This window comes from Porites lutea, chromosome 1 (assembly GCF_958299795.1).
Source record: "Porites lutea chromosome 1, jaPorLute2.1, whole genome shotgun sequence".
In the NCBI taxonomy this organism is placed as follows: Eukaryota; Metazoa; Cnidaria; class Anthozoa; order Scleractinia; family Poritidae; genus Porites; species Porites lutea.
Window position 1 is genome coordinate 21427982 of NC_133201.1, and position 25816 is coordinate 21453797.

The 25816-nt window shown below is 38.4% G+C and overlaps 2 protein-coding genes, 1 long non-coding RNA gene and 1 pseudogene across 4 annotated transcripts in view; 2 read left to right on the forward strand and 2 right to left on the reverse strand.

Moving 5' to 3' along the window:
* Positions 1-583: 583 nt before the first annotated feature.
* On the forward strand, positions 584-1999 carry LOC140936262 (uncharacterized; annotated as a pseudogene).
* Positions 2000-2040: 41 nt separating this feature from the next.
* LOC140936270 (uncharacterized) lies at positions 2041-2505 on the reverse strand. The gene has a single exon (XM_073385716.1). The coding sequence runs from the start codon at positions 2503-2505 to the stop codon at positions 2041-2043; it is 465 nt and encodes a 154-aa protein (XP_073241817.1).
* Positions 2506-10970: 8465 nt separating this feature from the next.
* On the reverse strand, positions 10971-12477 carry LOC140936281 (uncharacterized). Of its 2 annotated transcripts, none has more exons than XR_012165370.1 (3): positions 12292-12477; positions 11491-11587; positions 10971-11028 (listed from the first exon to the last, which is right to left on the reverse strand). It is a non-coding gene; the product is annotated as an uncharacterized lncRNA (long non-coding RNA). The 2 variants fall into 2 exon arrangements; XR_012165369.1 differs by having other exon boundaries at positions 10971-11039.
* Positions 12478-19644: 7167 nt separating this feature from the next.
* LOC140926208 (uncharacterized) overlaps positions 19645-25816 on the forward strand; it is a 6689-nt gene continuing 517 nt past the window's right edge. The window contains exons 1-4 of the mRNA XM_073375989.1: positions 19645-19651; positions 21217-21530; positions 22229-22898; positions 25516-25816. The exon at positions 25516-25816 is cut by the window's right edge and continues 517 nt beyond it. Coding sequence (XP_073232090.1) covers positions 19645-19651; positions 21217-21530; positions 22229-22898; positions 25516-25816 — 1292 coding nt within the window. The remainder of the gene's footprint in view (positions 19652-21216; positions 21531-22228; positions 22899-25515) is intronic.

The window sequence follows — 25816 nt, forward strand, 5'->3', positions numbered from 1 at the left end:
ATATTACACTCCTTAGTAAGCACAGCAATCAGTAATGGTGTTGCACCATTTCCTTCTAATGCATTCACTTCTGCACCACTTACTAACAAGCATTCAGTCAGTGTGATTAACTGTTTTTCAACAGCTAAATGAAGAACTGTTCGGTCATAATCATCACGGATGCTTATCCACTTCCCTAAATTGGATTTAAGATACTGCACAGACTCGCTGAAAGTGAGATTCTGCACACCAGCCTGCAATTCGTCAACAATGTTTGACATTGCTGATGCTTTTAATTTCATCTGACTTTTAAAATTGCTTGATGTAAGAGCATTCACAGGTTGAAGTCCTTCATCAACAGAGTCAATGAACTGCCGTTCAGAATTGAAGAGATGCTCCATCTGCTCTAAATCCTGCGCATGAATATCAAGTTCCTTATAAACTTTAAACCTTTCTCTTGACGCTTTGAGGTCGTAAATCTTTTTCACTTTGTTGTTTTACAGCTGCCTGATACCTTCACATGTCCGAATGGTACCGTTTGTGACTCAACAGAAGGACTTTGTGTTATACTAACGGCTTTAGCTATCCATGTAGGTTGTCTAATATGATTTCTACTTTTGGTCGATCAGTAGCCGAGCTCATCATGATTAGCAATAAAGTCACTGAATGGATGTACAATGTTCATGGCCATAGGATTACCGAATGGAATCATTTCATTATGTCTCCTAACCTACTGCAAACTTACTTTGAAGCAATTCATGACAAAGGTGCCGCCTTGGACAACTGTTTTGGCTTTGTTGATGGAAAGGTTCGTCCCCTATCAAAACCAGGAGTCAATCAGAGAGCTGTTTACAATGGCCACGAGCGTGTTCACGCTCTTAAATTTCAATCCTTGGCCCTACCAAATGGATTGATTGGCCATCTGTTTGGACCAGTAGGTAAGGGTATATTCATTCATTTTTTATAGTGGGATAGTACCGTAGCTGTTTTTACTTGGAGAGACATTTTTATCACTTATGTGAACTTTAAAGTGAGATTTATTTCTTTTCTCATAATGTTAATCTGACGTTTCTTGATGACTCCCTCCTGGTCTCTCAAATCAGAGGCATTTTCAGTAGCTCCCACTCCCAATTGTTATTAGAGGAAATGGTTGTCTTGTCACCACAGACAAATAAATTATAAATTCTGACTTATTGACTTATAGGCCATAAGTACCTGGACTGCAAGAATAACAGCCAGCGAATCCTATGTTGTTTTTGGCCTACTCAATTACTAAGCTAACAATGGTCTATATAGGTAAAAGTTTGTCAGCCAGCCAATGTGTGACTGATTGTGGTTCAAAAATTGTTTTTTTGACTCTTGTTCAGAGGGACGAATGCATGATGCGAGAATGCTGGACACATCTGGCCTCTATGTTGACCTAGCACAGTTAACCTTTTCCCCTGCTGGACAGGAGCTGTGTATCTACGGGGATCCGGCATATCCTCTACGTACCATCTTCAGTGCCCCTTCAGAAATGATGTGTTAACAAGACAAATGGAAGAGTTTAATGCATCTATGAGTTCTGTACGTACAAGTGTGGAATGGTTGTTTGGAGACCTTATAAATTATTTCAAGTTTCTCGATTACAAAAAAAATCTCAAAATTGGCCTTAGCCATGTAGGAAAAATGTACATTGTTTGTGCACTTTTGCGGAATGCTTTAACATGTCTCTACCGCAATACGACTGCTGACTTCTTTGGCCTTGACCCACCATCACTAGTCGATTACTTTAGCTAAAATACTGTAACAAAAACACCTGTGAATGCCTAAGTTTACATAAAATCTTGCATAAAGTCCTGATTGAACAGTTGTTGTGTGTTATTTGCAGGGAATGTAACAACAAGCAGATCTAAACAAAGGGGTGGCAAATAATACTCTGAGTTCAACATTTTGTAAAAATGTAAATCTTAAACATGTAAACGTCTAGAAATAGAAATTTAATATCTACTTGTTAAGCATTTTACTCATGACGCCCATGACCTGCTGCATCATGAGCATTTGTTGCTTCTGGGACTGTTGCTATTGTTGCTGAAACTGCTGCTGTTGATTTTGCAGTTGTTGCTGGTGCATTAGCTTCAGCATATGAGCCTGTTGTTGTTGCACTTTAAGTTGTTGTTCCTGTCTTCCCTTTTCCAGCTCAAGTTCCTTTTCTCTAATTTCTGCACTGTGCTGTGCTCTTTCCTTTACAAACTCCATGGCGTCTCCAGTTTTTCTTCTTGTTCGTTTTTGTTTGTCCTCACCCTCTTCGGCTTCCTCTGACGCCCTTTTTTTGGTTTGGGAAAGCCTTTCCATAGCTTTCATTCTTACATCTTCTGCTTTAGCTTTGTCAACTTTATCCTTACTACATGTATCTGTGGGAGCACTCTCTTCAAGTGCAATAATTTGCTGTATTAGCTCATCTAATTCACTTGGCTCATCTGGGGATATTCCTGATGCTCTTCCTTCAGCTCTAATTTTTTTTCTTGTACTTGTGTACCAAGACATTGATGTGGTCCCAGATGGCTCTGTGGTCAACATTAAATTGTGGAGAAGCACATTTGTTTAGAACATCTACAATTTTCTTTCAAGTTTCACCTTGCTGGGGAGACCTCTTTTTGTACATGTAGGGTTTTTCAAACACTACCTCTCTGCACAGTATAATATTGTGCTGTTCAGTCCAATACATAACATTGCTGTGTGAAACATAAACAAAGAGAATATTAGAATAAAATTCACTCCAAAAAACCCTTCCTTTTGAATTGAAACTAGATGCTGTTGTTAAGCTCAAAGCTAATTTTATGCTTGTTCAAAAAAGTGAGATTTTTCTTTAAAGACGTTTAAAACTCACAAATTTAAGGAGCGGCCTTGCTGAGGGAGAGAGACCTCACCCATAACTTACACTTTCAGGAATAACAGCAGTGGAATAGTGCATTCAAAGCCTAACGTTGATAATTTAAAAGATTCACATTACCAAAACTTCATATGAGATAGGCAACATCATCTAACTTCAAATACAATCTCTTTTTAGTTCTAATTTTTCTTGCTTTGTTTTCAGTTCAGAGTATTATGTGAAACACGGCTCATTAGTAACAATTTCAAAGAAATAAAAAAGTGGAAATAACACAATAGCAGAAATGTCAAAGTCTTAGCTTTTGAAATGCTCCGCTTTATGACAGTAGTCAAGGTAAAGAACTAATTAAACTTATGTTTACTCTTATAGTGGGCGATTTTTGAAAGTTAGCTTCAATAAGCTTTGTTTAACTGAGTTTTAATCACAGTCAATATCAGGAAATGCAATTTCAGATCATCATGAATTATCAAGCCTGGATCTAGTACAGACTCAACTGATAAACAGAATAGTCTTAGCTAAATTATTTATGGAGCTAAAATCGATCATCCGTTGATGGAACAACCGATAAAGTTTTATTCTGATATTTCACATCGGACCTCGTTTGATTAATCAAAAACAAAACGAAGACCAAGTAGAATGATAAGACGCCTGACAACTAAATTGTATCATGCACGAGAATAGCCGCATGAATGTAGTGATAATTTCCTTCAACTGTGAAGGAAAATGAGATTTTGGGAAACATTTCAAGGATAATTAGATTACTTACTTTGAAGATCTGCTCGACGCCATTGACTTCACCATATGCTTGCTCACCTGGAGGGAACAAAACGTTTTAAACTATTCAACTTTGGTCCTTTTAGTTTCAAAAATGATACCTAACCTTTGAACAGGCAATAAATCTTAAATTGCAATTGATAGAATAGTTGAGATAGACTGTTAATTATAGTGATTTGCTTTAAATAACAAGGCTAAATACTCACGCTTTACTGACGACGCCAAAGCTCTTCAGGCCGTGTTCTCGACAGCGGAGAAGACGCCACGCACATGCGCTCTTCATCCGAAATTGGAAAAGTCACTTCCGGTCGCGTCTCCGACCCACCGCGTCCTCGTTTTTTAAAAGGGACCTTAAGATACCCTGGACGCGGCCGAGGAGGACGTCAACCGGAAGTGAAATGTTCAATTCTTGGAACTAATTAGCGTAATGCCACAGTGTCGACCTGAAGTCGCGACGGTGAAAACTTGAAGTTTGGCCGACTCGTAAAACGGTGAGTTGGTTTTCTTGTTTTCAGTGCAGAAATTGCTTTTCGTACAGGATTTTCGATCCGTTTTACTTCAAGAGACACATTTTAGTGTTTTTAGTGAGGTGTTCTCTCAAGATTGACTCTTATTTTTTTGCTATCAAGCCTTTTGGGTTCAGTGTTTTGGCGGCAACTGAGAATGAAAGCGCTGAGTCTTTCGACACAAATGTAACACTATAACTGCTTGTTTTTAATGGGAAAACGTTCTCGCTTTAGGATAGTATTTGAAAAATTTAAGAGACAAGAAGTCGAATGAAAATTGTTGAAAAACAAAACATCTAGGCTTGTAATAAACTTGAACATGTCTGAGAAAATTGAGATCTTGAACAAGATGCCATGGTTCATTTATTAACTTTTATAATTTTATTTTGTTCACTTTCAGTTCAGCGATGGAGCGGTCTGAAGATCAAAATCTCGCCTTAGTACGGGAAGTTCTCATAACAGAACCATATCGTTTTAAAGCAAGATCTAGAACAACGGAAAGCGAAAAAGTCTGGCAACAAATAGCTGATAACCTGAACTCCGATCATACCCTCAAGTTTCCCTCGAAGAAATTCGTTTTTTGGTATTAAAACACGAAAGCATTACTTTATCCTCTCTTGTCAGGCGAGCACTCAACCCAACCTGCTCAATCTTAATTTGTTTTTCCCGCAAAGGTGGCGGCGTCCTCGCTCCAGGCTTTCTCCGTTCTCTTTATCGCCGCGTCCAGGGTATCTTAAGGTCCCTAAAGTCCCTAATTTCTTCCACTTCGGCAACATGAACTGCATGGTTGTCTAAAAATACAAAAACAAAATTTTAATTTTAATCTCTAAAAAGATTTTGAGCAAATGTTTAAGAGAAAATTTCATTTCTTATGAACAATTTATTACCTAGCACAAACACAGAGCGAGCGTTTCTCCCACTGTATGGATTGAGAAGGGGCACTATATGATTACGTAGAAAGCCAGCAAAAACAATGCGATTGAATCTCTGGCCTGGATTGAGTACTCGGATGCTGAGGTATCCATCGTGAGCAATAGCAGATATTGCTGTTATACGTTGGCTATTTGTTCTTGTCCTTATCACCTCAGCCCGCTGCCTTTTCTGTAAATAACCGTATTGTCTCGATAAGGTTCTGTCCTGGAGAAAGGTAAGATCAGAAAAAATAATGAATGAGTGGAAAGAACGTTTTATACAAAGCAAGTCTTTTTCGAACAAACAATCGACTCCGAGAAATTATAAAAAAAGCAACTCGTACAATTCCTGTCGCATCAATAAAATTGAGTTCATGAGGCAAAGGATTCAGCATATCAGCTTTAAATTGAGCACGTTGGTCGTCTCTTCCCTGAGCTGCAATTTCTTTTATCTGTGGACAACTAGAAGCAATAGTACGCGTTGGAGAGAGGAAAAAGATCAGCAGTATCAGTAATGTTTATACTCACCTTCTTGTTAGTGAATCCAAGTCTGTGAAGTGCCCTACACAGTGTGGAAACATCAAACTCAGAGGGGTATTGAAAATTTTCTCGGAATAACAAACAAGATGCTCCTTTGAATACGAGCACGCCGAATCCGGGAGGTTTATTTCTTTTTTTAGCTACTGTTGCTCTTTGAGAACGGCATGCTTCACGTTTCGGAGGCTATGTATTTTTAACAGCAACTCGATCGAACCTAGTGTGAACACTCCTATATCACAATAGACAGCGACGTAGTTTCCCTTTAGACAAAGCTCTTTCATCTGCTGGCAGGTGGACTCCGAAGGAATTTTTGTCAAGGACAAGATATGTGATGGTTTCTTGGGCTGCTGTGGTAACAGCGTCGTCCTACTCGTCTGAATAACGGGGGAGTACTCTTTGGATCGCGCCTTGTCATGCTTTCGAAATTTCCATTTCTAACAATTTCCTTTAAAATAAAAAAAATGTATATATATATGCTCATAAAACGCTTAAATTAATACCAGATATTAAACAATGAACTGCAAAATTTCAATACCATAATACCGTAAAATTCCGAAAATAAGCCCCGGGGCTTATATTTTTCAAAGGCCCTTTTTGGGGGGCTTATTTTTGGAGGGGCTTATCTACGGAGGAAGTTTGCGTTTCAAAATCGATTGGGCTAGCCTTATCGTTAGAAGTAAATTCATGGTTTTTGATTTGTTTTACTTTGTCTTTGTGGGCAATTTTCCAAGTACAAGCCCCCGGGGGGGGGGCTTCTATTTAAAGGGGCGATTTAACGGAGGGGTTTCTGCGTCACCGGTCTGGGGGGCTTATATTTGGGAGGCTTACACTTGGAGGGGCTTATTTTCGGAATTTTACGGTATATAGATCTAGCCAGAGCTAAAAGCGAAGCTCTGGTTAATAATACTAATGAACAAAAAAAATTAAGTCGTGTAAGGCTTAACGTAATCTTCAAGTATTTAAATGACAGAAGGCGCTTTGGCCAAACCAAGGAGAAGAAAAGACATGGCAGAATTTATAAACAAGTTAACTTAACTTAGAGGCTAAGAGGTTTCATGTGAGGGCGTTTGCCAACCCAGCACCAGAAAAGAGTGTTTTAAATCTCGTTTCCACACAGCAATTTTCAAGGAGTTATAATGACTCCTCTAGTGGGGTTAATTTAACTCCTTACAGTGGAGTTATTTTTAAAATGACCCCAGGTATTTAGGAGTTAAAATAACCCCAAAAAAGGATTTATCCTGTACCTTAAATTTTTACTCCACTTACAGAATTAAAATAACTCAAGAAAAAGTAAAAACAACCCATGTGAGGAGTAAAAATAACCCCATTTTCGGTGTTATTTTAACTCCAGACTAAGAGTAAAAAGACCTCTTTTTCAGGAGTAAAAATGACCCCAAATTTGGAGTTAAATTGGGAGTTAAAGTAACCCCAAAAAAGGGGTTATCCTGTACCTAACATTTTTACTCCATTTTTGGAGTTATGATAACTCCGTAAAAATTACGGTGCAAACACCCTGGAAACGAGGTTAGTGTCCGGTGAAAGTTAGCTACCATTTTATCCTTGTTACTGTTCCTATAAAGTGTGAATTGTATTGCAGTGAGTAAACAGTCAAATACTGGAGAAAGCTGATGAGAGTTTTTTGGTCATCCTTCTTGTAGGCGCCATTTTAAAAACCTCCCACAAAAAAAATAATAATAGTAATAAAAATGGCAAACAAAAGAGAGAAATACGAAACATAAGCTTTTAACCGAGCAGTCTCCCCTCAATTTATACAAGGCTGATTGTCGCTCCGGTGAACCTTGCCTGCCCGGCTCATAGAATCGGCTACTTAACTTTGTAGGGGCCTTTCCCAAACGCTCGCCCCCGTATCGTCATCGTTATCCATTCAAAATCTTGCCGATCGAAGTGACTTTGTACCAATCTCAACCAGCAACCCAGTGATAAGAAGAAGTCCGTTATGCAAGCAATAATTAAAGCCATGAGGTAATGGGTCCTGAAGGCAGCTGATGTCACCAAAAACTAACCTGCAACTTGGAATCCATTTTCTGGGCTGAAAGATGTAAAATTGTAGATGAAATACATCAATGAGAATTCTTATCAGTCCACTCTGCAGTCCACTCAATGGCAAAGAACGGATAAAACTCGATATTATTTCTATACATCAACACAAACTTAAAGATTACCTTGTACAAAAAAGCTTTTTCGTCTCATCATAACGTCGACAAGATAATGTTAAAGTTTATCTCACCTCCAGAAGGGTCGTGACTAGAACGGATACTCCAAAATCAGGTATCCGCTCGGAGACTGGAACTGAATAAAATTATTTTTCGGCAAATCGCTCCGACTCTTTACGACCTTGTTTTGTTGAAAGACTAAATGTACAAAGACTGAAAAGGCTAAGATGAGAATGGTTACTCCAAAATATGGATCAAAGCCTACATAGAGGTTAGTTGTTTTTCACGTTCTTTTTGTAAGAATTTAGTGCAAGGAGCAAACAATGTCTGTTTTATTACAGTACCACTACCGCGACTGCCGTGTAAAGCTTATTCATAGCAAAGTATCTGTTTGGATAGCTCAGAATAAGGTGGATACTTCAGAATAAGAATGGCCAAAATATGGAAGTTTTGGCCATCTGGATTATTATTACTGAACTTCCCAATATAAAAATGATTGTTACGTTTACAAAGAGGGTACAAATACAGTCGACCATTGTGTAATTATGGCTCAGTTAATTCGAAGCTTGCTTATAAGATAGCAGCCCGGTGTAGGGCGGGGGGGGGTGGGTGGGAGGGGTACTCGACCAATATTTGGGTGTAGGTGAGCCGCTGAGGGTTTGAAACCCATACCCTGTTTAGGATAACACCCTCAACTTTAATACCCAGATAGGACAACTCCCTCAGATGGGGACAAGGTTATCAAGCACACCTGTCAACTTGTACTTATCTTATTTAGACCAGGGTGCCAAGAACAATAACATTTATATTTATTCCAGTAAATGCTTTGGGTGATGACGTACTAAATATCTGCAAACATTTGCACTAAGACGAAATCGATCATGCATGAAACACCCTGTTTATAATTAGAACAGTTAGAACAGACTCGCACAAATCATGGAGACTGTTTAGGACAGACTTGCAGGAAATTGTATACCCTGTTTAGGACAGACTTGTGCCAAACTATATACCCTGTTCAGGACAGAGAGGACGAAAACCATACCCTGTCCAGCGGCACATCCCCATGGAGGCCATATAAGGGAGTACCCCCCCCCCCCCCCAGGGATAGCAGACAGTTGTTGAATTTATGGCTCAACATAAACTATTTCTGTTTTCTTATATATTATGGTTGATTTTTTTTCACTTTTAAGTGGTAAGTTGCTGTTTAGTTTAGTGTGAGAAGAATGGGTACTTTATGAGATTATAAAAACCAAAGTGACCCTCACAACCTGTGGGATACTCGGGTCAACCTTTTGGTGCGCTGGGTATCTGACACAATTAGCCAACCAGAACCCAAATCCTTTTACAGTCTTTTCTATGACCAAAATGCCCAATGTTAGCTACTTTTGGCAAATGTAAACTATGTGATTCCAAGTTAGTCATTTTGTATTCCTGAATCTGCTGTGTGAACCTTTGTAATTTCCAGTCGCATTGAAGGTGTTGAAAATGCAGCCCCTTTATTGTCCATCCTGTCATGAAATGTTGCCCCATCCACAGGTAGCCCAAACTCTGAAGGAGTTTGTTGGACTTTGAATTTATAAGAGAATGTATGACAATAAACAAAATACGTCCTAAATTCCATTTTTTGACAAAAATAGAAATGAGAATGACTTACCTTGTGTTTTTGTTTTGTTAAGCTAAAACGGCCTGGATATACCCTACTTCAATAATTATTATTTATTTATCAGTATTTTAGTTATTCATTTTGTTATTAGGCAGGTACCACAAGGTAATGATTTGGTTGTTCTTTTTTAATTTAGATGATAGATAACTTTGTAGGTGATAATTATTTGTAATGCACTGAACTGGGGGCCTTTCTCTGCTACCAAAAGAAAATCTTTAACTTTTAAAACAAAAGGGTCAAGGCTTCTTTGCTGAATCAAGGCACTGTATCGTGGAACACAGTGCTTTTTAGAATTACCGCCAAAGTAGCAGCTTTATTTCCTGAAAGAATGATTATAATGGAAGCTTTATTTAATGCATGGCTAATTTCAAATTTTCAGGTGACTTTCCACCCCAGGTATAGAGGGTACATAAAAGCACATTGTGGAAGTGGAGAAAGAGTAAGAGGAAAGTAAAACAAAGGAAAGAATTATGGGAAAAGGAAGAAATGAAAAAATAGTTGTAGAATTGTAAACAAACAACTTTATTTTTATAAAAGTAATAAACAATTTTTTTTGCACATTTTATCAAATTCTTAGAGTGGTTTGTTTGTGGTTTTGAGAATTTTATTAACCAAATGGTCAAGCTACCCAGACATGCAACTGAGCAGCCAACTGCTTGGCCTCAATGAAAATTGTTTTTTTTTTTCCTGTTTTCTTTTTTTTTTTCATTTTATTTGCTATTTCTCTTAAAGCCTTCTCCAATTTTCTTCATTTCTTCATTTCTTTCTCCAACTGATTTCTCTGTTCCTCACAAGCATTTGACTGCAACACCCTCCGGACCTCCAACTTCTTCTCCTATTACAGCTGCAACATGGATATACCTGCATGATCATTTCTATTCCATTTTAAATTTATGATAAGCTCACCATACTGAGTGAAAAACAAAAAATAGCCCATAACCAGCTTAATGCAGAAGATCTTGTCTCATCAGGAGCTCAGAAGACAATCAAGGAAATAGGTAATAAGTCACAGGGAGGGGAAGGAAAACACCTTCCCCCCCTCCCCCCCTTGAGTGGAGGAAGGGGGAAGAAAAAGAAAAAGAATTCATCCCAGGATCAACAGGATCTATTTCTACACTTTTCAACACCATGATGGTACCACTTGGCTGAGGACTGTTGTCAGACAGTTCAGTGTGGAATAGGGTATGGAAGGCAGAGAGTTTCGGTGACAATGAGGCTCCTAGGATTTGAAAAAAAAACAAAACAAAATACAAGTGCAAAAAGCAACTATAAATAATTTTGCAAAAATCCTAATATTTAGGATAAATAATTTGAATTGATACTAGAGTTTCTATTAAATGTAAAAAGATAGCAAGTGAACATGGGCGAGCTGGCAGAGGCCAGCAGTAGATCTAGGGAGGTCCCCGGCCCTCCATATTTCTAGTTCAAATTGAGGACAACAATGCCAAGAAAATTCTTTTCTAGATTGAGCTCCTCCGTACCTTAAGGTCTGAATGAGTGGTTCCTTCCCGCCACCTTAAGGTCTGGTGAGAATCCTCCCCCCCCCCCCCCCCTGCCCCACCCCTCTTCTTATCTGAAGGTTCCGATCTGCCACTGTAGGCTCCAGGTCCTATATCAGAGCTATACAGAGACACTACACTAATACAATCTGCAGGACCATTTTTTTTTTAGAAACTTGAGCTTGTAATAGTGATCACTAAGCTACAAGAAGTATGACGTGAAGTAAATTAGGGACCTGTCATTTATTAGAGGGTGGGGGCAGGGCTGGTGCAATTCTTTATCCTGCAGAAAAAAATGTAACCCTCCCCCATGTATGGTCCAAAATAGTTATGACACTCCCCACACTAAAAGATATGACAGGGATTATTAAAAGAGATCAACTTTTACCTTGCGATGAAGGGAGGCGCCAATATTGAGCACGAACAATTCTGGTGCTGCTGGAAAATTTTACACGACCGATTATGTTCTTGTCCCAGCTGATTAGTTAATACTGAGGGCGAACATTATGAAGCTCAGTGAGTTACTAGAGAACATATTAGATATGGATAGACGCATTAATATTAAAGCTCACCTTAACACCCTGTTTCACTCAAAGACTGGTAATTTTATACAAGGAGAAGAGTATTCTAAATCGTTTGATGAAGCTGTTATTACAAGGCTTGATGAAGCTAAAAAAAGAGTAAACAGTGAATTGAAATATCTTAATGAGAAACTTGATCAATGCAAAGACATGTTTCGCAGTGTGTTGCCGTTGAAAAACAAATCAATAAAAAGACGTACATGTAGGGTTGTTGGGTAGTTCAGGTAGATCATTATGAAAGTTTAAAATGCTTACTGTCCAAGGGACTTGTTTGTTAAATAATATATTTTATTTGTGGATTTATTTTTATTTTAAGTGAACAGCAATGTTTGCTAAAAATGGTATGGCCCTCCCCAAAGCCCAGCTTAAATTTTTGGTGACCCTCCCCTTTCTGGCTACTTAAAATTTAATGACCCTCCCCCCAATTGCACCAGCCCTCCCCCGCCTCTAATAAATGACAGGTCCCTTATGTTTTTTTTACTATTGTTAACACTTGGAATCAACTAACCCATAACATTACAAGATGGTTAACTGACCTTAACTGTATTTGTACCCTCTTTGTGAACGTAACAATCATGTTTGTATTGGGAAGTTCAGTAATAATAATCCAGATGGCCAAAACTTCCATATTTTGGCCATTCTTATTCTGAAGTATCCACCTTATTCTTCCAAACAGATACTTTGCTATGAATAAGCTTTACACGGCAGTCGCGGTAGTGGTACTGTAATTAAACAGACATTGTTTGCTCCTTGCACTAAATTCTTACAAAAAGAACGTGAAAAACAACTAACCTCTGTGTAGGCTTTGATCCATATTTTGGAGTAACCATTCTCATCTTAGCCTTCTTCAGTCTTTGTATACTTAGTCTTTCAACACAAACAAGGTCGTAAAGAGTCGGAGCGATGTGCCGAAAAATAATTTTATTCAGTTCCAGTCTCCGAGCGGATACCTGATTTTGGAGTATCCATTCCAGTCACGACCCCTCCAGAAGCAGCAGACCCAACTAACGCGTGGAGACTTTTCCCGCCGGTTTTCCACAAAGGCCGTATGAAAGGTCAAGATGGCATGACGTCAAACGTCGCCTGTCACGCCACGCTTTGGACAGAAAACAGTAACGAACATCCAAAGACTCGCGACCAACAAAAATATGATATAGAAATCTCACAAAACCGGCTGGTTTGATCAGGATCACGACATGTTATAGTTAAGATTAGCTGGAATTTTTCGATTTTTGTGAAATTTACTGAGAATAACGGACTGCCGGCCATTTAGTGTTTTGAAAACCTTGACCGGCAGTCGAGCTGAAAAGTGTCACAAAACATGGTTGAGCGTAAGCCAAACACTAGACTTGAGATCTGTAAAGCATTTCAGGATCGCTTGACTTTTCTAAATCGACATATGATAGTTTACATTAGCTGGAATCTTTCGGTTTTGTGAAATTTACTGAGAATATAGAACTGCCGGCCATTTAGTGTTTTGAAAACCTTGACCAGCAGTCGAGCTGAAAAAATTTCTGTGTTAAGAAACATGATTTCCTCCTCTGAGCCTATCGTTAACCAAACACTAGACTTGAGATCTGTAAAGCATTTCAGTATCCCTTGACTTTTCTAAATCGACATATGATAGTTTAGATTAGCTGGAACCTTTCGATTTTGTGAAATTTACTGAGAATAAAGGACAGCCGGCCATTTAGAGTTTTGAAACCTTGACTGGTTACCGGCCATATAGCCACAGCGTTTAATAAACAATGAATTTATTGGCACATGACATGTCTTCTTTTTGTCCCTTGTTATTGTATTGATCAGTAGCACTCATTCCCAGTCATCCTTCATCTTTCAAAGTAACCAGTCCCCATATTTCTCCACATTATCCCCTCGGCGGTCTATAGAAGAAGTTGAGGTGCTGTCCATTTCATTTTATTAACTGTTGTAGTGCTTTGTAATGTGTGTATAGCGTCTTTACATAGAGTTTTGTCTCAAAGTATTCCTGTTTGCTGTCTTAAATACAGGGACCCAACCACACCCATTCAGGGGATGGTCATGACAAGCTCATGGGCTTCATGAATAGCACGTTTCCTTTAGCTGTTTACTGGTTGCAAGATGCCTTTAGTGGATACATTTTGTATTTGAAATTATGGACCACAAATTCTGACCCCCAGCTGATTGGGCGTTGGTATATGGACCATTTGTATAGCACGAAAGGTAATTTGTCCTGTTTCAATAATATATGCATTCAGATTGTGATACAGTTAAAAAGGATTCTCATAAGCACCCATCTCGGGAATTCACAAAAGCATTCGAAGGTTGAGTTGGTTATTCATAAAGATGACGGCTTTTATTGGTGCTCGGAATAAAAAGATGGACTTATTGAGGGCTACTGCGTTTGGCTAAAATATTGTCATAAGTACTGGTAATTTCCAATACTTTCTGGTGAAAATTTGGATTTTTTCCTTTTTGCTCTCAGTATTAACAAAATTTGACCACAAATTTGATCAAAGAGAAAACCCTTTATTCAATTGTTGACTGAGTACTCAGTAAGGGCTCATTCTCTATTTTCCAATTGCCCATAATACACTCTGTTTGCCCCCCAAATTCTGCATAAACCATTGTTTTTAAATGCTCCTGGGAGTATTGCATTTTCCCAAGAGCATTTTAAGACAATAAGTTATGCAAAATTTGGGGGGCAAACAGAGTGTATTATGGGCAATTGGAAAATAGTCAATTGGGTTTCATGAGAACTTGAACAGAAAGGAAAAGACCAGCAGGTACATGCAAGTCACAGAAAATTTCACTTTTAATCAAAACTATCCAGCCAGATATGTCAAAGTATGTCATAGTACGCAGGAAGAGGGTGATTTTTCAGTAAAAACTCTTAGAAAAAGTTTATTGCTTGGTCAAAATGGCTGGTCCGGCCGGCCAGTTCTGACTTTTGCAAAGTGCAGTTACTGTAGTTGGTCCCTTACAACAGGGATTGTAGAGAGAGCTTTGTTTATAATTCAATAGTCTATGAGTTAGGACTACAGAGGGTTTTGCTCTATGAAGTCAAACAAGATCCTCAAGGCCTAATCTTTTTTTCGGTTTGCATTCAAGTGATCAGTAAATATCTTAGGCTGGACAAAGGAACTGAAACTGGGCACATGGCAACCATTCATGCATTTTTAAGACAGGACCACCAAGGTATTTCGAAGACTAGTTTTACCTGAAGATTTTGCATGCAGATCACACAACATCTAGTCTGTAATGTAACACTGTTCTTGCAGATTTCAGCTTTGTGAGATGAGCTGGAAAAAATTCAGTTCACGTGGAATTATTAGGAATTTTCAATTATTTGTCTTAAAGTTCTAAAGTAAAGTAATTCGAAATCTCAGGAAAAACTTCGTTTGAGAACAGAATTCACTAGCCCAATCACAAAATCCACTAACTCCGGGCTATTAGAAAAGACTTCCATTGCAAGCTGTGTTGATCTTGGAATTTCTGTATAAACCATAATAGAGTTGATCCATTTTTCACAGATTGAAAGGTGGTGGGGAGATCTCCACAACCGCTGTGAGAGGTTTTTTAAGAGGCAGCTGACTACGCTGCTCGAACAAGGCGACTATGATCCAAGTAATAAAACAGATAGGTATTAAATGTAATACGTTAAATTTAAAATGTATTCTTAACATTATTTAATAGTTTTTTTATTCGTTTATAGAACAGCTTGTATTTCTATTTTTTGTTATTTTATAAACTATTGACCTGACATATTTACCTGTGACATGTCTATATCAATGATCTATATGTATGTTCTCATTTTGTGTCTGCATTTTTAACAGGCACCTATTGGCATTAATTTTTATTCCTGTCATCCAAAAAGAAATGAATATCTTTAGGGAAACTGTGTGGAATTCACACAGAGTGAGAAGCCAAAAGGATGCCGCAGTTCCAAAAGGGATACCGTATCATCTCTATTCATTTCCTGGGCAATATAATGCAGATGAGTGTGGTATGGCTTGATATTATTACATATGCATATTTCCTTCTTTTTTTCAAGTACTAATTTGTTAAGATTGCCCTCCAAGTTGTTTGCAAAAAGATTAAGGGCTGGTTACTTAAACAGAGTTTAAATGGTGTTTAACAAAACCACATTCTAAAGGCCATTCAAATTCGGCTAACCCTCACATCTAACCCTCATTTTCTGTTTAGAGGATCGAGAGGGCTTACAATCTAGACTAAAAATCCATTTATGTACTTAACCTGAGTACCTTAAACCAAGGATATAAGTTAGACCTTCTTTAAATAACCAGCTCTAATAGTTTTAACCATCAATATTGCATTTCAAAATAGAGAGGGACTCGATACGTACATGAAGGTCTTAAGACAGATCAGCAAGTTTATTGGTTTACTTTGTACAGGTTTCTTATTTTGCATACCATAGGTTTGCAAGTCACCCAAGAAGCTCTGGATGAGGTTGCTACATTATCGGGTGTCATGTCAGTTGGGGATGATCACTTGCCAAGTAGTGTGAAAGAGGAATGTGGACGAATTGTTCCAAACATAGATGGGGTAAAGCCAGCTGAGGCAGCAGATGCATATCTCTTCTTAAAGGCACAGTACAGAGAGCCAACATCATGATCATCACAATCATAAATCATTATTGCAGCTTTTTTACTGTTTAAATTTCAAAAAAGTCCAAAATACAGCATTCTTTATCTCATTTTATAACTTCTTAGAAAAGGGTTATTTCTGTCAGTATACCCATATTAAACAATAACCTGTAAATTTTGCATATTATTTGCACAAACTCAAGATGCCAAGGTCCGAACACAAGCAACAATCCACAAAACAATTTCTTTTTGTAAATGAACTGAACTATAAGATGTTCACCTTCCAATGGATGATAAGAACTATAAAAAGAGTTCTGTATGTAATGTAATAATACTTGAATAAAAATAAAATAAACCAGTCATAAAACAGCTGTTTTGCCGAGGTGTGGAAGGAAATGGAATGCAGACTATGGCTGACTTAGGCCCATCATCTTGCAGTAGTCATTGCATTCATGTGCATCAATAAAGGCTGTTATCCCTACTGATGAACAATTTCCGCAGCAGAAATAAAATTCCATGCTGTTGGCATCCATAAGCACATTCGTTGCTATTTCAGGATCTTATAAACAGTAGCCAGATCCCTGTATATCTAGTAGCATGAGTTGTTGGTTGGATGATTCATATGTGTAGTGAACCAGACACTCTGCTTTAGCAGACAAATCTTTTAAAACATCATCTGCATCTTCGGGTGGTTTGGCTTTCTTACCATCATTATTTATCAATTTGGCAAAGGGTCCTGGCACAAATTCCTCCACTGTAGCAGGTTGCTCATTTATTGTGGTGAAGTACACGTGGTTGTACTGAAAACACTCTCCCATTTCTTTTGGAGCCTGCGACTTAAACTTCTTTGTTAAATGCCTCGCTACCTCATGCATTTGAACTTGTTTGCAGCAATGGCTCTCTATATTTGTGTTAAATTAAGAACCAATTGCTTCTTTGGACTTATCAATGTACATTTTGATAACCCAGTGATTTGGAATGTTTTGCTTGGTGGATTTTCCAGTTAGCACTCAGTGATAAGCACCACGGAATCCACCTGAGGAAAACTTCTCTGAATCTACTGCACACTCAACTTCCATTGCATCTTTCCATTGTCTGGAGGCAATGTCAAATTGTTCAAAGTTCAGCAATAACTTTTTTTTTTGCTACAGGTTTAACTAGCTTTCCAGCCTCCAGTAATGAGGCAATGGATACAGATGAAGGAAACTAAGTTGTTACCGAAAAGCTTCCATAAGTTGCTTTGGGATTATTGGATGCATTTGCTTTTCTCACTGGAGCAGATAGCGCACCAGTAGTACAATGCACTGAGTCGTTATCAAACAACTCTTCCTGAACATCTTGTGTGTGAGAGTGATAGGAGTCTTCGCCATAATCTTGGCCAACTACAAACCGCACCAAATACACTTACAAATACTAAAGAACAGATTTGATTGGACTTCAATGTATTGAAAGTCAGCATGATAGCAGTCTCAGAGGACACAAACAAAGGAAATGGATGAATGTGGTATCAACAGACCCACAAAAGCAGCCAAATAGTTCTAAGTGCAAGAGAGCAAGAGATGCATGTGTATACCTCTTCCATGCATTACTTGTGTTTCTGTGGTATTTGGGGGTTATTTAAGAGTGATTCCAGTGCATTTTAAGTGCATGCATTATATACATTTTAATAAAGAGAGGAAAGCAAGGAACCTAAAACTTGTTTCAGTCACCCTTAAATGGTCCCAAACAGCACTAGTAATGGAGGAGTCCCAGCAAGGTCTTGCATTTACAATGATAGGCAACATAGCATTTATATGTTGCTCCCATTTCTCATACAAATATCTGGGTTTTGTTGTTTTTGGAGAAAATTTAAGTAAGAAAACTAAACAAATGTAATGCCCGGTTTTCAAAATATGTATGGATACAAAGGAAAGCTCTTCACAAAATGTATGGATTTCTGCCCTTCATTGTAGAGTTCAACCAAGTCAAGGTAAGCACGGTTGTTCTTAATCCAACTGAATGACCCAATAAAATTTAAACAATTTGAAAACCCAAAACCCCAATCAAAATCATTTCTTCCCCTGACAAAGTTTTGTGAAGTGGTAATAAAATACCAAATAGCCAATTCAAGCTGCCAGCCACATCCCACTCTATTATTAAAAATTGAACGAATACCATAGTCTTAACTTAAGCATAACTCTCATGGGGTAGAAACAAGCTTTTCCATGTAAAATTAATATTGTATGGGGGGAAATATTCAAGCCAATGGCTCAGATGATGCCTCTTTGAAAACCTAGGGAGTTGATTTCCGTGATAAACCATTGCTACCTGAAGTTTCATTTCGGTATAACTATTCATAAACCACAGAGGTGAAACGACAAAAGTTTAAGCTTCTGTATGCACATTTGACATGCATCTGTAATACTCTCACCTTGTCCTTCCTGTGAGGGATTTGTTCGATGCTGGTACACGAGGGTCCTTTGTTAGTGACAAGGACGTCGCATAAGCTCACTGGCAAACTATAATGGTCAGCACACGCTTTCTTAAAGTTTGTCAGCGTGAGATCCTCATAAGGGAATGCCACAAATTCTCTAGGCTGTACGGGACGAAATGTCTGTTTGTTGTCTGGCTCTGAAGCCAAACGTTGCACGATTAACTCATGCGGAGCGGAACCAGATTTCTTGCTTTTGCCCTTTCCGCGAGGATCCGGTCGCTTCCCTTTCGCCTTCATTTCCTCTTGTAAACGGTTCCATACAGTTTGCCTTTTATTCATCTCGATAAAAGGACTTTAGATGGGTGTAATGTAAAAAGAGGTATGAGGAAAGCACTAGCTTGCAGCTCACACGCGCGAGGAACCATCCAGGCCAGGTACAGTGCTTGCCGCCGTTTTAAGATGACTCCGCTGATGTAACGTGTCGCAGGCTATGAAAACGATGGGTCACTTTACGACATTTCATTTTGAGAAAAGAAACTTATTGTGATTTCAGTTCGGCCCAGCGTTATCATAGCAAAATAAAAATTAATTTGCACTTCTACTAAGGGATTTTAATATGTTTTTTTTAACTATTTTTTTCGATTTCTTTTTTTTTTACTATTATTATTATTATTTTTTAATTTAAATTTTATTTTATTTTTTTTGGTTGAAATTTATTTACATTTTCATTTTGTTTCTTTATTTTTTTAAATTCACATTTACTCTTTAATTTCCATCTTTCAATTTTTATTTTAATTAATTTTTTTGTGTATTTTTATACTTATGTATATTTATTCACTTATTTATTTATTTTTTAAATATGTTTGCCTTTTTTCTTAAATAAAACAGGCATTTCCAGTTAGTTTTTCTATGATAATAATGGGCCACCATACCGCAGCCCGTTTCGGGGTGCGGCGAAGAAACGCAGAACATTTCAGACTAGACAGGTCGGGGCTAGAAAACCTGCATAATTTTAGAGCACTCCTGGTGTTAAAAGCAAGTTTCTGTAGTTCTGGCAACTTCAAGCAAGTTTTGTGTTTCTGAGCAACGTTTGGGAAAAGTTTAGGCTTATGTCAAGCCAGAAAAAAGTGAGCATTTTGATAGAAAATGTCAAGTACGACTGAACCGCGCCCGTATTGGTTTCACCCCTGAGCGTTCCTGACGGGCCCAAATATACGGGCTTGCAATCTTCTTTAAAGAGTTGCTCGAAACTGTGGGCTAATTTATTGCCAAAGGAAACGCACAACTAAAACGTAGGCGGTATACTTAGAGCTTGGTCCCTTTTGCTCAATTTCAGAGTTTCCCCTCCACACCCAGCCTACCCCTCCCGCCGCAGTCATTAAGGGCGCTTTTACGAGCGCGGTTCAGTCGTACATGACATTTTCTATCAAACTGATCACTTTTTCTGGCTTGACATGTGCCATAACCCATATTTCGGCAAAACGTTGCTCAGAAATGCAAAACTTGTTCGAGTTTGCCAGAACTACAGAAAATTTAAACACAAGAGGTGCTCTAAAGTTATGCAGGTTTTGTAGCCCCGCCATGTCTACCCCGAAACCTGCTGCGGCCCCTTAGGGGGTGGAGGGAAGGGACAGATGACATTTCAGACTACGACTTAGCGCTTTTCTCCGTCAGTGTCATTTTTCTAAGTATACAAGTAAGGAATTCATAATCGTATTTCAAAACGAACGTGATGAAAACAAGAGACTACAGTGGAACCTCGATTTAACGAAGGGCCAATGGACTAAAAAAACTTTCAGAGCCACCCAACGACGGTTTCCTTCTAAATTCATTGAAAACACTTTTCAATGGTGTACCCAGAGTACTTTTAGATCTCTAGAAATGCATTCTAAGCGGCTTGTAAAATTTGTTCCTGTTAGGTCATCCTAGGGGAACTTGCATTGAGTATTTTCGAAATTTCAAGGGCTTCAGTATTATTTTCCCAAAAAGTTTAGATGCGAGAACGTATCACGAAAGTGACAATTTTTCTGATTCCTCTCTCAATCACATATTTGAATCCGAACATTTTAGGTTTCCTCTTTTCTACGAAAAATTAGCCTAACCTGGGATGTAAAATGCGAAAAATTAAACTTCAGAAAATCGTAGTTAATTTATAAGATAACCTTCGAAAATTGAACAGGAACGGAACGGTCATCTAGAAATGTTTAGGCGTCCTCAAGCTATAGAAAATTCTAGACAATATCTACTTCTCCGAACATATATTTTACAGAAAACAGTCGTTGGGTGCCCCTGAAATGTGCTCGCTATAACGAGGTTTCGTTATATCGAGTTTTTTTGTCATACCGTAATTCATTGATTACGCCCCCCCCCCCCCCCCGGGAGGTGGGGGGCTTATTTTTTCAAGCCCATTTGAGGAGGAAGGGCTTAACAGAGATGGGGGGCTTAATATATTTCAGGAAACTACGATGGTATCATTTCTCCGTAAAGAACTAGAACACAAAGTGGAAAAGCTCAAGTACAGGAAGTTTTAGGTCATGCAGCCGAGGATCATAGTAAAATCCGAACTTCCAGTTGGGAAATAAACCATCCCGGATCAGTTCATACGAAGTTTTATGGTCGTGATTGATATAGAGGATATTACATGGCCGCACGGAGATACGAATTTTATCTTCGAGTGCTGAAAGTATCTCTCTCGAGTGAGCGAAGCGAACGAGTGAGAGATACCTGCCTTTCGATGCCATACCGGTGTAAAACAAGGTTGCATGCTCTCGCCAACCCTTTTTAACCTTTATCTCAGTGACCTTTCAGAGGAACTTAAGGCCAAGAACCTAAATGACGTAGGACTAAACGAGTTACCGCTAAGTTGTATGCTCTACGCGGATGACTTGGTCATATTCTCCAAATCAAAAAACGGACTGCAGGATTATTTGGATTCCCTCAGTGAATACTGCAAAGAAAACGACGTGTCGGTTAACCTTAATAAAACTAAGGTGTTAATTTTTAATAACTGCGGGAGAACCATGAATAAGCACGTATTATACTATAGAGGCAGTAAACTCAGGGGCACCCAACGGCAATTTTCGGGAAAATATCTGTTCGGAAGACGATTTGAGAACTAGAATTTTCGGAACATTTGTTGTAAAATTTCTTGCTTGCCTGCCTCTCCTAGGATTTTCGAACATCTACAAAATGGTATAATTACTCATTTTAAACGGATATTTACCCTAAAAAAGGCCACCTAGAATTTTCGGGAGCCTTTTCCTGGCTGAAATTTTCGAAAAGGTAAGTTTTGATCCCTATAATTTTCGGATCACTAGACTTTCAGCTAGGAAATCCGAACAGATGAAAAGTTTTTAGGGGATAAAAATATGCCTATATCTACCGTTTAAATACTAAAATACGTTCAACAATGCTATATTAAGTGGTTTTGAACTATACCCTCGTTGGGTGCCCCTGTAAACTTGACAATGTTAGCAATTACAAATATCTTGGCCTACAATTTAGTACTTATGGGAACTTCACGTACGCTAGACAGGAAATAAAGAAGGTTGCCCTTAAAGCTTTGTGCAAACTCAGGAAGGAAATGGGCGACCCGATGGGCGACCATTTCAGATACGATGTACAGCTCACAATGAAAATTTTTGACACGGTTATTTCCCCAATACTCACGTACGGAAACGAGGTCTGGGGGGTCGATCACGACGGAAAGCTAGAAAATGATCCAATTGAGTTTGTTCAAACAAATTTCATTAGGTGGCTATTGGGAGTTAACAAATTCTGTAGCTCAAATGCATGCAGATCGGAGGTAGGCTGTTTCCCAATGCGAACGAAGACAAAGTGCAGAGCCGTTAAACATTGGCTGAAATTTTGTGAACCGGAGAAGCAAAATAAACTCTCTGGAATAGCATTTACAGACCAAATTGGTCAAGATAAAAAGGAACTTTGGCCAAGCAAATTAAAACGGCTATTAAAGCTCGCAGGTCTTGGCGACATATGGTCAGCGAAAACGACCGCTCCCGCAACCATGAGCTATAAACGACAGAGACTCTTAGACATAGAACAGCAAACATGGATTAGCGAAATACACACTGATGAACGAAAGGACCCGCATCAAAAAAACAAACTAAGAACTTTTAGGAAAATTAAACTTACCCATGACTACGAAAATTACCTCACAAATGTAAGAAATATCAGTCATAGGGTAGCAATCACAAAGCTAAGATTAAGCAACCACAAACTAGCAATTGAAACTGGACGATACGTTAAACCCTACCAACCACCAGACCAAAGAATCTGTCCGTTATGTAAAACTGGATTAGAAGACGAGGAGCATTTTTTGATGAATTGCATAGCCTATAGGGATCCTATGACTCCAAGCTCTGTCTTTGCAACGTTGATAAGTATGAAGCAAGGAGAGAAAACGCAAAAAATTGTGGCTAAATACGTATGTGATCGCTTCCGCGAAAGAGATACACGCGTTAAATATAACCTTGTTTAGTTGTATAAATTCTACAAATGTACACCTCTGTAATTATTGCACTAAAATCTTTGTTATCGTTGTAAACACATGTGTCTGTAGGCGCTCTATTGATAATAAAGCAGTTATCCTATCCTATCCTATCCTCCGCTGTCTCCTTCAAGACGGTGAAGTGTTGTCGCACCGATAGGTCGACCGGCTCTTACTGCTACAACTTTTCCTGTCAATTTTGGCAGATACGCTGCTCCGTTCTTGGGCATACAAATAATTCAAAAGCAATTTGTCTTCGTCACTACGCATCAGTAGAAATTTGTACCTGATAATTCTCCAGCGGAGGTCCTCTGAATAAGCGCCCGGCATTCTACCTCATAAAAAATGACCAATTATTGGCAGTGGTTTCTTTTTCGCTCCATTTCTATTTATTTAGTAATCGATTGCACGAGTACAATAGAATCATACGGTGATCCCAGGCCCGCGAGCCAAAAAAGTAAGCGTAAATTAGAAATTCAAATTGCACACCCCAGCACGCGCAGATTTTAAATCAGTCTAAAACATGGAGGGAAAAGTTGAATTGTAAACGACACTCGTCAACGTTTTACGACTGATATCAGAATAGCTGGTGGGAAGAAAAAATCTTCATACAGAACAGCCAGAGTAAAGGGTTTTCCTGTAACGGAGACTTACTCCGAATTTAGAGAGGCAGTGAAGAAAATTATTCCTGGTGAGCCGTTTGCAGAGAATTTCAGCTTTGGCTTCATCAATAAGAAGCAGAAAAAACTCTGGGTTCTTACTGACACCGAATTACCAACGCCTATGTCGCTGCTATAAGTGGACAACCTCTTTGGGTGGACCCCAGCCATGTGGTGGTGGATGAAGAACGTGCCGGGAGTGTCAACAAGAAAGGCAACCAAACAAACAAACGTAAGTATAAGCTTTTAAAAAGAACACCATCTAGGATTCGCTGCTGAGGGGAGGGCATGATTTGGAGTTATGTAGCAACAATGCAAAACCCTATTCACTAATCTCACGGCTTAAACCTAATCGGTATGGTCAGTGCATTTACTTCAACTTTATCTTTAACAAAGTTTCAGTTATAAAAATACAAGGAAACAATTCATCCTAAGTAAATGACATAATTATGACACTTTTTATCAAATGAAAAATAAATTGGTAGAGGTAAAAAATATCAATAATTAAACTTTATCTGTAATAAAGTTTCAGTTATAACATTACAAAGAAACAATTCACCCCAAGTAAATAATATAATTATCAGACCTTTTTTTACAAATGTATAATAAACTAACAGAAGTTGAAAAATCAATAATCACTTAAAGAGTATTCTCATGACTATACAAATAAGACTTAAGCGATGATTTAAATTTACCTAAAGAATCGGTCAATCGCAAGTTCAGTGGCAGGTTGTTCCATTCCCTCACTTCACGGTGGAAATATGAGAACTTTAAGAGGGGATGTCTGTAAATATCGACCAGAGGTGGGAAAAAAAAATTTTTTTGAAAAATCTCAAGAAAATTATGTAGACTACCCTAGGTATTCTAGTTATGAAAATATGAATTTTAGTTTCATTGGATAAATATTTTGGCCATACGGCGAATGCCAATTTCGGGCGATTGACGGCCTCCTGCGGACCGCTTTTTCGGGCCTCTGGACCGGGCTACAAAAAGACCACGATTTCAATCGAATTCAAGTATCATGCAACCTAAAAAGCTTCTTATCGTATTAAACGGGTTTTAAGACACATTTTGAGTGGTCATGTTCTCGAATTGATTGCAACTGGAATATTTTATGAATTTTTAAATATTTACAAAATTTTAAAGATTTTACGCGAGCAAAATATTGTCAAATTTCAAAGGCCTAAAATCATATCCGATACATGATTTTAAACAGAAAAAGACATTCCACATTAAAAAGCAATCTCTAAGCTTTCAAAATATGCTTTCAAAACTCTGGGCAACATGTGAAATGAATTTTTGGGAACGTAAAGTTCACGGAGCATTTAAGTGTAATTTGACCTTTCTGACTTGACAGATAAGAGGTTCGGAGCGACACAAATCAATCCTCCAACAAATGTTTCAGCCAAAATACGTTTAATTTAAGCAATCTCAAGTCCCACATTGATACATAGATGTTTTATATACATTAGGTGGACAGTTTCATACCGTTTTTTTCAGCCGTGAATGAAGAACTCTTATCCTGGCCTTCAGGTGCATTATTAGAACTCGCCTCGCCAATGTAAACATTTGGGTCAATTGAAGATCTTAGCACGAAACAACAAAGGTTTCAAAATCTGCACCAATTATCTATCTTTTCTAGTATATAATTAGGTCTACAATTTGTTTGTTTGTACCTAATGTGTCCTTGTTTGACTTCATTTCTGCAATGAAACTGAGACAAACCACAGCAAAATTCCCGCTCGCTCGACATGTCACGTGCCACGTGAAAGAGCCGTTTTAGGCTCGATTGCGTTACGTAAAACATGACACAGTGATTATTTCTGATTGTGTGAAAAAAAATTGTTGAAGTTTTAAATGGCTTCAAACCTGTTTTGGAAGAATTACTCATTGATTCAAATTCTGTGGAAAGAGACAGAGTTGAGAATTTGCGAAGCGTCCTAAGCAAGGAGTGTTCAAAACTGGTAGAATGCAGTAATAGTACAAGTGCTGGTGTTGTGAGTCAAGATACAAGGAGTGGGTCAGAGATGTTAGATCTGGAGAATATTGAACAGGTTTCTATCCTACAGAAATGCCCTCAGTGGAAAGTAAGTTACAATGCAATCAGAAAGTCAGGCCACCTTTTTGTTTTCTCTGGTAATGATGGTTATGC

Bases quoted from the DNA above. Each gene is read 5' to 3' on its own strand.
- LOC140936270 (XM_073385716.1), bottom strand. From the start codon at position 2,505: ATGTCTTGGTACACAAGTACAAGAAAAAAAATTAGAGCTGAAGGAAGA.